Genomic DNA, 12264 nt, shown 5'->3' with positions numbered 1-12264 from the left:
GTTCTCCAGGTTGATACCAAGGACAGATTTCCTCTCTGCATTTGGTGTAACAAAATTCTGAACCCTTTCCTCATATGGTTTCACTACATGTAACCCATTGCTAATATCTCTCTCTTACATAGTGACAGATGCTTAAGGTTAAATGGATCTTGCTATTGATCATTAACCTCTCCTTAGCTCTTTCCCACCACCCCAAATTCCATGCATCTGTCTATGTTGTCCATCTACATCTTGAGCACGAATGGGCAACACACTTCCAGGCTTCATCCTTCAATACTTCTGTAGAATGGGTTACTTAGAGGTATTAGAGAGGACCAGAGATGACCATTTTCTATAGCTTTCTCCCCATCCCCCACTTCACACGACTGTGGGGAAGTAATTCACTTTTGCCCAGCTGTTCCCCATTATGATGCAACTGACCCAGGAATGTTGCAGTGGATTGTGGACATAAAGCTGATGTATGACTATTAATGGTGCTCTTCTTGGAAATCACTCACATTTGCAGTGATGATGTCACTATTGTTCATCCTTCATTGTGGATGCTCTCTTACACAGAGCTCACTGCTTGTTTGTGTTCCTAATATCTGCTGTCAGCTAAAAGATACTATGTCCCCAAACCTACACAGTGAACCATAAAGAGAAATGCTTTCAGGGCTATAATCTCTTCAAATTTGGGGATTCAAATGACATTTTTAAACATTCTGAATTTATCTGTCATGGTTGATACTTATGCTTTGTAATCCCGCTCCAGTATCCATCATTCTCTATTTGAATGGACACTGCCTTTAACAAAAAGTATTTTGGTGAGCCCTTATTCCATGTATTTGGCACACTGACTCCAGTGTTGTTAAAATGCATTGTCCATTGCTTAACAGTTGCATGTCATTTCAATCCGGAGGCCCTTATGCCTTCTTCCAGGCGTGAAGATCAAGGGGGTAATTTTCTATCAGTGAGGATCCTCACCCAGCGGCTACACATATTAGGAAATTAAGGATGTATTTTCCATGACTTCCTGTCTATTAAAATGAATGGATGGAAAATTGTGATTGTGCTATCATGATATCCTCGTATGTGAGGCTCTTGACCAGTAGGACAATCTCAGAAAATACCACCATGTCTCTTTCTTGAATTGCATTTAGCAGATCAAGAGTGCAGCAAAACTGTATGTGAGAACAACTTGCTGAAAATTTCAATATTTTGTTTACAGCACTTCACACTGAAGGATTGTTCAGACGATCAGCCAACATCCAGGTCATAAAGGAAATCCAGAAACAGTATAATCTGGGTAGGTGGCCATCTGTCTCAATGCAATCACCAAAGTACCAGCTTATAATGCAGGAAAATAAAGAAAAAAACTTGGGATGTCCAGCACTCTGACTTTCCTTTTTTGTTCCAGGCACGTATCTGATAACTTTCCAGTGCTGTTGATACTTTAGTGCAGTAATATTTCTGTTCATTATGTATTTGAGCTGGATTCACATTAGTGATGAGGGATTTCACAAACTTGGATTATTGGTTTGATTCTCCTGCTTGTGACAATGACATTAAAACATGCTTCTGAATTAGTGCTTGTTTAGATGAAATTCTGGATGACTGGGGTCAATGAACTGGTTCCTGCCTTTTACACTCATAAATTTGGCTCCCTTATTTCAACAGAATAATATTTGCAATTTTTCTTCAGTCTATGAGCAGGATAAGCGAGCTGGATTTAGTACTGTGAACACTGGAAGACTCTCTGTCAGTCACTCAAAACCTGAGCTAAGCTAGTAGTAACATAAAACAACTAAAGACACTGGATTTCCCCTCAAAAAAGCAGTTTTATATTTTAGTGTAAAATATTGAAAATCAACGGTGCATGAGTATTCCATGCCTTGACTAATAAAGGCAAGTATTCCATATGCCTTCATAACCATCTTATCTACCTGGCCTGCTACCTTCAGGGATCTGTGGACCTGCACTCCAAGATCCCTTTGTTCCTCTACACTTTTCAGTGTCGTACCATTTAATGTGTATTCCTTTGCCTTGTTGGACTTAAAATGGATCCTTTTCCCGTCTAGCAATTCTTATGTTCCCATGTATTATTAGAGCCTCTAATTTATGGTAGCAAAGTATTTCTATGCTCTACAGCCAAGGGAAAAACGTCTCGGCATCTACCATGTCAATCCCCTCCGAATCGTGTATGTTTCAATGAGATCATCTCTCATTCTTCTAAACTCCAGAGAGTATAGGCTCATTCTACTTGATCTCTCCTCAAAGGATAACCCCCTCGTCCCAGTTTGCTACCTTCCAATCCACTGGGACCATTCCAAATTTTAGGGAATTTTAGAAGATCACAATCTCTGCAGCCAGCTCTTTTAGAACCCTAGGATGTAGGCCATCAAATTCAGGGGGTTTGTTGGCTTTTAGTCCCATTAATTTCTCCAATACTTTTTCTTTACTAATATTACTTACTTTACGTTCCTCACTCTCATTAGACCTTTTGCTTCCCACTATTTCTGGAATGTTTTTTGTCTTCTACTGTGAAGACAGATGCAAAATATTTGATTAATGTCTCTGCTATTTCCTTATTCCCCATTATAATTTCTCCTGTCTTCACCTCTAAGGGACCCATGTTTACTTGTGCTACTCTTTTTACAAACTTGTAGAAGCTCTTACAATCTGTTTTTATTTCTTGCTAGTTTACTCTCATTTTATTTTCTCCCTCTATCAATTTTTTTGGGTTCTCCTTTGCTGGTTTTTAAAACTCTCCCAATCCTCAGCCACACAACCCTTCTTGGCAAAATTATAAGCCTCTTTTAATCTAATACTATCCTTAACCTCTTTAGTTAGCCACAGATAGATCACTTTTCCCGTGGAATTTTTATTTCTCAAAGGAATGTATATTCGTTGAGAATTATGAAATAGTTCTTTAAATGTTTGTCATTGCTTAGCTACTGTTGTAGCGTCCAATCTAATTTCCAAACTTACCTTGGACAACTCTCTCTTCATACCTATGTAATTGGCTTTATTTAAGCTTAATACTCTAGTTCCAGACTTAATAGTGGTGGAAGGGAATGTGCATTCAGTGTGGGAATAGTAAAAGGGTGCTGGTGTTTGGGATGCTGAAATGTTGGAGTGTCGGAGGACTGAGATGGGATGGGAGTGGCAGCAGTATGATCTTTTGGTATGGGTATGCTGGAATAGCAGTAGTGGGGATTGGAAGTAAAGTGCTGGGGTGTGGTAGAGGTGGGATGCATTTTGCAAGTTGTGCAACTGTTGGGAAGAAAGTACTGGGATATAATTTTGGGATACAATGGTATTGGGGAGGTTGGGGGGTGGGGGGCACTGGACGTGGGATTGTGGGATCTGGAAGAGTGGCCCTGATGTTTGGAGTACTTTTGAAGAGTGTATCCATAATGTGGTAGGACTGGAAGTGGGTGTTGGGATTTGGAATCAAGAGTCGGGGAGATCTGAGACCAGTGTGGGAGCATTAGGGAGGGTGGTGTGGGTTGCTGCTGAGAAAAGCAGAGTGATGAGAGTTTCGTTGGGTATAGATCGACAGTGGAAGGTTGTAGGGAAAGACATGCTGCAGGTGGGACTGATGAGAGGAACCAAAATGGAATGGGTAGTGGAAAAAAGGCAGCAAGAGGAAGTGGCAATGCTAGTTGGAAACTCATTATTAACATGTTCAGGTCAGGGCACTTGTTGGGATGGTCCTATGAAACCAAGGTTGCAACAGTTCTGGTGATACAAGAAACCAGGAGGCTGCTGCCTCCACCATCAGTAGGAATACATTGCCATCTATCTTTGAGATAACAGCTGAGAGAATGCAACAACAAAGCAACTATATTTGGGAAGTGTATATGGTAAAGATAGATAGGCAAGTGTAACAAGAATAATTAATTAAGAATGGCTAAGCAGGACATGTGCACTATTTGCAAGGCTTTTGATGTATCGTGTATATATTATCGAGAGAAAAGATATATCCTTAATTCTATCTTTTTCAGGAAAACCAATTAAATTTGAGGAGTATGGAGATGAGCATATTCCTGCTGTTATCTTGAAAACTTTCCTCCGGGAGCTTCCACAGCCACTTCTAACCTCTCAGATTTATGACCAGGTTCAAAGCATTGGAAGTAAGCAGAAGTTCTATTTTCCCTCCCACCCCCCAACCCCCTGCCCTTTATGCTGAATGCAAGTGCATAACCTGAAGTAGGGGATGCTCTCCTTTCTCCCTCTGATTAATGTCTGTAGATGTTAGTGCAAACAGTTTGCTAGGAATTGTACAACTGTGTAACAGCACGAATTTGGTGCACAATCTGAGTTCTCTTATTTTGCCTGTACCTTCGGTTCGTCAGTGTGATGCCGAGCCAGCATCGAACCCAAAGACCTAGGTACATTGTGATGTCATGGTCTCCACTGTGGCACTGCCATATTTACTTAATAGTGTAAATCAGAACCTACTCACCCATGGCATGGCAGTAGATATCAGCACTGCATCTTATAATAAATATTAAATGGTGGTATTAATGCATATGTAATTGTGTGGCATGCCAGCAGGTCCAACTTCACCTTAAACTGGGCGTTCCATTTCCTGAGATATGGAGCAACAACTTGACTACATGTGCATGATGTGACATTCAATGTTTACAGACATATGCTGGTACTGGGATTTAGAGCTGGTACAACCTAGCCAGCTCAGTTGAGGTATAACAAGAATCACTTCTCAAAGTCAGGACTCGGGTCAAATTCATTCTAAATGTGTGCTGGATCTGTTGCTGCCAAGTAGACTTGTACATGAAGAATGGCTACTTGGATGAGGCACATCAAGAGGCTGAGCTTCTGTGCAAGCGAATCTTATCATTTTGTAGGTTTCAGTGTTACATTCCTGTACTACAGACACACCGCCAATTAGTCAGAGAATTACATCATGGGAGGAAATTTTATAGACCAGCACCATGGTACTGATTGTAGCACCTGAACTCTACTGACATCAGCTTTGACCGGGAATCAAAGCTGTTAGAGTTGCAGTAGCTCAGTGTTACTACAGCACCCATCAAACCAAAAACATTATAATTACTTCATGTAACAATTGTCATTGAATGTATGTGACTGACTTCAAAATGTACTTCTAGGTATGTTCATTAACTTTTATAATGTATATGAAAATAACTGGAAGTGTAAAGGTTATCAGAGATGACAACTAATAGAAAGGATTTGCATGTATATTGTTTTACCTCAAACTGAAATGATTTTGAACGTTTGATCAATACTGGCAAATGCAGATTTTTTTTTTTGCATGTGTTTGTTTCACTAAGTTACTACAGGCTAGAAATTGATCAGCCTACCGCCACGTTTATCAGCTGTATTTCTTTGTTTTGGGCGGTCTTTCATTCATTGGGTATTTCATCAGGGCCTCACGCCGGCAGTTTTGAAATATTGCCGGGGAGCAGACCGCAGGCGAGCAACGCTGGGAAAACTGCTCCCGCCCAAGTTTGGTGGGAGCGGTGATCCGTACTTCTGCAAAAAAAAAACGCAGTCGGAGCAGCCTTTCAATGAACGGTAGGTATGAAACCCTGTGAAAAAAAATAAGTGCATTTTTTTTTAATCCTTTTGCAGCGATTCAGTTAAAAAGGCCCCTCTGAATGTTTTCCAATGTTTTATTTATTTTTTGAAAAAATATTTTTTGTGTTTTTCCCCCCCCCCCTCCCTAGGCCAACTCTAGCCTCGGACTTAATTTGACCAGGACCGCCAAGAATCCACGTGCAACGCCCATTTTTCCTGTCAGGCATTTTTTTTTCTATTAATCAATTTTATGCCTGCGTTAATTGCAGAATCTTAGCAATATTTTGGGCAGTAAACGGGCGGTGGCGGCCTTTGATCAATTTCTAGCCCTATATTTCACCAGTTTAACATTTAGAAGCTCCTCTGATGGCTTGATGTGTACTTACATTGCCTAATAATGGTGTGCAGACCAGAAAAGACCCAGCTTCAATTCCTGCCCTGTACTATATTTGCTATTGGTAGCCTGAACTGCAGTGAATGGAGCCACAGTGGGCTAAAAGAAGAGAAAATTAGCTGGGATTCTTGCCCCTGTTTACTATCTAGTGACCACTTTGAGAATGGGTGTTTATATGTATGTCAAATGGGGGCCAGACTGGCTTGACAGTGATGTCCTCACAATCAAATAACCTGACCGTACTCACTCTCTAAGCTCACATCTGAAATGTGTTTACTTGGAGAAACACTGAAGGACTTGACAGTACCTATGGAACTGTATCTCAGTGTGAGGCTCTGCCTTTAGGAGAGGTAGAGAAAAAATTGGGGTGACAATTAAAAATTTACTGTATTTTTCCCCATGTTGCTGTATACACAATCTTTGTAGTAGATGGTCACAGTTCCACTGAAGATCATGTAAATGAATGCTTATTGCAAGGTATTTTTCCTTGATGAGGAAAGGAGTGAAAAGAGGAGTTTGTTTTTATTTCCAGCAAAGCGGAGCAGAATGGGCTTACTCTATTGTGAGACAATCCAAAAAGCAGGTTGTATGTGTTTCTAAATTAAAATGTTTGAAGGTTCTTACTGACGTGCTAGGCTTGCCTGTTCTTCAATGTCTGGACTGGTGCTCGAGTTTCCAGCAACATATGGAGATTCAGAAGATGATAAGCTGAGGTCTGGACAAATGTAAAAAGCAATTTAACCTTTAGCTTTTTTTGTCTTTTTGCCCGGCATTTCTGAAATATAGGAACATCTGCCAACCCCGGATATAGCTGCTAGCTTAAGCCAGTGAAACATTTACATTTTACTTGTAGCATGTTGTGCTTATTATGTGAACTTGTTTAAACATTAGCATTCTGTAGAATCACGACAACACTGAAAAAATATATTTAGTCAACATTAGTGCAGAAGATTTCACGCTGAATATTGTACATAAATTGTTGTAAAGTCCTTTGGCCTTAGAAAATGCACTTCAATTTTTTTGTCTGACAAATGCATGGTACCCCTCGACAATAATATCCTGAAATTCTCTACTTTTGCCAACCATCCAGATTTAATCTGGGCAGTTCGAGATGGATCTAAGTAGGAATTTGTATTCCTAATCTGCAGTAGGTTTTGTCTAGATGTTTTTTTGAGAATTTGTCTCAAACTTATTTAGAGCTCTGTTATCTCAATCTGTTGAGGCAGTAGGGTTTGATGAGCTCAGCTAGCACAATAGTAAGACAATAGCATTTGAACTCAATATCCCAGAGTTCAGAAGGGGAAAATTGACTTCTCATGACCGCTACTTAACAACCCATGTGCAAAGTGCTTGTGTGGATATGTAGGGTAAGGATATGATGTGCCATGGTTCAATAGCTTGCCAATAAAGGATAAAGGATGGCTACCTAGGTGAGATACCAGAGAGTTCCTGGTGCCTACAAGGGGAGGGGAAGGGGGAGAAAACAAGAAAAAAAATTACAAAGGATAATAAAAAGGTAATATATCTTTTTATATTTGACATTGAAAAATTGTGGGGATAGATGGTGTATTCTGCAGTAGTTATTGAAGAGAATGCTCCCTTTAATAAAATGAAAAACTTGCTGGCTTGATTCAAGGATCCCATTTCTGCAGCCCCTCCCCCATCCAGATTTTGTTATACAAATGTCAGCAAGCTATCTCCTCCAAAATTGCTCTATAATGAAATTGATGGCCCCAGGGGTATAGAATATTGTCTATGATGCTGGCCGTAGCAGTTCCTTTTTAATTTAAACATTTAGTGCCGCAGATATTTGCCAGATAATTTTCATTTGTTTTAAACTTAATAGTTTATGTTGAACGGGCTATAATGAGACTTGTTAATGGCGATCAGTAAATAGGAAATCTGTCTTATTAAAGTAATGACACTGCCAAAGTTGCTTTGCTTCTTCACTCTATTAAATACAGAAATAGTTAATCACACAGTGAATGCGGTGGATGCAAAGATGTGTATGTGCTGGTGAAAATGAAGTGCTGTTATATTTGCAGAATGAGTGAGTTTGCCAGAAACATTTTTGAAGAGAATGTCTGGGGATGGGAGAGAAGAGTTTTGGTATGCACAAAGATACAAAATCAAAGATAGTAGGAGTGTCTGAGCAGCTCGGGCTGTTTGTGGATGATCCAGGACAGTGGAATGAACTAACATTGTTAGCTCTTTGCTGAAGAGCTTTCAGACTCTTAAAGTAAGCAGAAAAAACATAGGCTATAAATAGTCATCTGTTTCATCAAAGTGTTCGTGTAAGTGTGGAAGCAGCGGTTTCAACTTAAATCCATTAGATTTTTAATTCAGTTGGTTTAAGAAAGATCTAACAGATACATGTACTTTTAATTCTAGCTGTTGAAAGCAGCCTGCGAGTAACTCAATGCAAGCAAATAATGCAGAGACTTCCAGAACACAATTACATCGTCGTGAAGTACTTAATATGCTTTCTTAATATGGTGAGTATTGGAAAAGGAATCTTGTAATGCTCTGTATGGTATTTACAAAGATCAACATTTTGTCAGTCTCAGATGTGCATGATTTGTGTTTTACAAATGCAATGGTATCTCTTGGGAGGAAGGGAACTTAAATTACCTTTTTTTATTAAAAAAAAAAGATTGTAGGAAGCTGGTGAGCTGCCACAAATGACATCGCCCTCCAGTTGATGAAATCACTCCACAGTATAAATGCAGTTTCATCAACAGCATCAGGAAACTTGGGACTGATCCACTTTGTGCTGCAGCTCATTTTCCCTCACTCCCCACCCCCCCCCCCCCAAAAAAAAAGACACATTCTCCTCTCCTGTCCTGATGGTGCTTACATTTGCTGAAATTGACGACCCTCCACAAGATGTTGGTGGGCTATATGATAAAGTGACGAGTGACACAAAGCTCAGTCCCACAAAAAGTCTGATGGTGAATAGGAGAGGCTGGTATGAAATGTAGATAATGGAGGGTCCATTGTAGATTAATTGTTCTCCTGACATTACTGGGCTCTGTAACCTCACTAAACTAGAATACTCTCTGGGGAAGACCATTATTTTTGTGCTTAAATTAAATTATTTAAATGAATCAACAGAAAAGCAGAAGATAATTCTTACTGTTCATTTAGGAAAGGTACGTGGTAATGGTAGTAGTTTTTTGTTGTTTTACATGCAGAGTACTGAGGGGAAAACTATGCCCAAAAAAACACATTTTCCCTTTCATGTATGTCCTTCCTCCCCTATTGCCCATTTACTATGAAAGGGCAATGTTCTGGGCCCTAGTGTTTTCCACAATTGCTGTCAGTGGTTCACCCTACCCGCCCAAAGATATTCTGACACACTATTTGGCTGTAGTGCTTGTTTTAAAAAAAAAAATGTCCTTTGGGCAAGTGCTGGATAAATTTTACATGGAAAAAACATATTTGTTGCCTGCCTGAACTATTAATGAGTGGAACCATTGTCTGTTTTTAAGCTTTTCCAATGAATTTGCAGGGTTCAACTGTGCTGTGGTGTGAGTATATAGCTTGTGGTGGCACATGTTTGAACACTGAGTATGATGGGGAGTCATTACTGTATGTCCCTCCCACCTGCTCCTGGTCATCCTACTGCTTCAATTTCCCATATCTCTGTGCCTGGGACACATGAGCTCCTACTAATGGCGAGTCCAGTCATAATAGTTACATCTTCATAAAACCATCAAGCCCTATGGTGTCAAATAAATGGATGTAAATTCAGGTTGAATGGAAAAGAAAATGATACCTTTTCAACTAAAGGAGTGTGTGTGTTGCACGTTATTGGACAATTTTTTTCAAATATGTGTGGTGGGTTATTATTTATTGCTACTCTAGTTTGTGATGTAATTCATTCCTGTTGGACTGTAAAAACCTGTGCAGCATTGGCCTGTGGTATTCCATTTTTGCCATGAAAGAGGTGACAGGTCCCATCACTTCACACCATTCGTGTAACTTTATTTTTGCAAGAAATTGAAAAATGGGCAACATTTCTGCTGACATAGTTGAATGCTGGGTGATACAGTCAGGCACATGATGTTGCCATGGTGCAGAGCCAGTTTGCTGGCCTAGAAGTATCCAGTGCTATCACCACGGTGCCATCCTGTTTGATGCATAATTGCTCAACATTTTCCTGGTATTAACCAGTTTATTAGAAAATGATGTTCACTTATTGCGAGTAATCACAGCGAAGAGAGTTTTCAACAGCCCAATTTTGCCCGTGCTTTAATTGAAAATTTAAATTTTAGTTATCGATTGTTCAAACATCAGACGACATTATGATTTTGGCCATGAGCATTGTAAGATAAAGCCTTACAAGTGTGAATAACAAGAATAAATATCTAAGACAGTTCAGATAACTAAAACAAAAACGAATAATGTTTTTATAAGTGCATATATAGGAATATATTCCTTCTTTTTAAAAAAGATGTTGAATTTCCCATCCCGCATGCAGTATCTTTTCGCAAGGGTCAGCAGCCCCAGACTGACTCCCCAACTGGATTGAAACTCCAGCCACTATCAGAGTGAATCGAATTTCTCTGCGACAGTCTTTGCCCCATGCCCCACCTCAGTACTCTAACCAGACTAGAGCGATGGAGACTGTTAAATTGCCAGATAGGTAAATCTTTGTTAATTGGCATCGATGGTCCAACATACATATTGTTAAAATTTAATTACTTTTATTGTGCCTTAGGTGTCCCAGGAGAGCATTTTTAATAAAATGAACCCATCAAACCTGGCATGTGTCTTTGGAGTGAACCTAATCTGGCCCCCGAAAGGACCTGCAACACTGCACGCCTTACCCCCAATAAACATGTTTACTGAGCTACTGATTGAGTACTACAGCCAAGTCTTCAGCTCCAGGATTCTGCCTAATGAGGTGCTGCCATAAACACTGCTTCAAACACTGCAGCTAACCTCAGTAAGTAAACTGAACTGAATGGAAACCTATGTTACCGACTGAAAAGCCAAATCCTATAGTTGGTTCTGTATTAATGTACTTTAGCCACACACCCTGGATGAGTAGATATCACTTCATTTGTCACTTGCTAATACAAATGTGAAAGAGCAAGTGATATAAAATGATCACAGTTTTGACTGGTTAGTCAAATGTCACCCAAATCCTCCTTTAGTTCATTCTATAAAACAAGAAAACTAATGTAAAAGGCAGTATTTGCTTTTATAATGCCAGTGGCATTGTTTATAAAAATTGTAGACTTTTTGACATGCCTGCTACTTTTTATTTAGCACGTTTTAGTTTTGACTGTGTAGTGGGGGGAGGTGCAAACTGGGCCCGGGCCAGTTTTCCTGCTGTACCATTGTGACTAAGACATGAGAAAATAACATTACTTTAAATACAAATTTATTTTGTATGCAGTGCAGACAGAATCTTAGTATGAATCATGCATTTGTGCCTTAAAATAGTATTAATCTTTTGTTGCACATTGGTGCTCAAGGGTGTGAGAACTACCAGAGTCCAGTGTTTCCCTATCCTGTTTCACTAATGTGAGGGAGAAGTGACTAATGAGTGTTGGTAAGCCCAAATGTTGTTTTTATTATTGAGGGCAACTAGAGGGCAAATGTTGTGTTCCTGAGGGGTGAGTGAGGTAATATTTTCCATTTAGTGTCTGCAACAAGCACTCGCAACTAGCTATAGAACAATTCAAGTGCAGAACAAAGCTTCAGCTTAAAACAGCCCCCTCCTCTACTAGTTTTACTTTTCATATTTTGCACATGGATCCTTTTTCTGGACTCGGTGACTATTAATGCTGAAATTGGATGTCTTTAATACTAAGCTCCTGGAACCATTAGCTGGGTTGAGACTACCCAGGTTTCTTTCACTTTGGACTATTGCAGGTGTCAGAAGGAAGAGCTTCAACTCATCAGACTGGGCTTGCTTTAGTCAGAGGTGTTCGTGGTGTACCACAAATTTGCAATTTATAATTTAATGGGGACATAATTTTTTTTTCATCCACTATGTATTTATATTTTTTGTTAAATTAATAAAATGTCACATAGACTACGCTGTCTGGTTTTGTTAACATTAGCACACAATGATTTTACACAAGGAAACAAAGATGAATCTTTCCTTTTAGAAACATAGAAAATAGGTGCAGGAATAAGCCATTCGGCTCTTCGAACCTGCACCGCCATTCCATGAGTTCATGGCTGAACATGCAACCTCAGTAACCCATTCCTGCTTTCTCGCCATACCCCTTGATCCCCCTAGTAGTAAGGACCAAATCTAACTCCTTTATTGAAACATGCTATGATTGCTCTTCTGCCCAGAACATGCT

General features: G+C 39.7%; 1 protein-coding gene across 1 annotated transcript in view; it reads left to right on the top strand.

The window, feature by feature from the left end:
- The window catches only part of LOC139280827 (rho GTPase-activating protein 8-like), a 58158-nt gene extending 46211 nt beyond the window's left edge, over positions 1-11947 (top strand). Inside the window, exons 9-12 of the mRNA XM_070900558.1 lie at positions 1208-1285; positions 3987-4115; positions 8330-8433; positions 10662-11947. Of these exons, the coding sequence (XP_070756659.1) occupies positions 1208-1285; positions 3987-4115; positions 8330-8433; positions 10662-10859 (509 nt within the window). The 3' untranslated portion in view covers positions 10860-11947. The remainder of the gene's footprint in view (positions 1-1207; positions 1286-3986; positions 4116-8329; positions 8434-10661) is intronic.
- Positions 11948-12264: the final 317 nt, after the last annotated feature.

This window comes from Pristiophorus japonicus, chromosome 15 (assembly GCF_044704955.1).
Source record: "Pristiophorus japonicus isolate sPriJap1 chromosome 15, sPriJap1.hap1, whole genome shotgun sequence".
In the NCBI taxonomy this organism is placed as follows: domain Eukaryota; kingdom Metazoa; phylum Chordata; class Chondrichthyes; family Pristiophoridae; genus Pristiophorus; species Pristiophorus japonicus.
The sequence above is the reverse complement of the archived record's forward strand: the minus strand, read 5'-3'. Positions and strand labels throughout refer to the sequence as shown.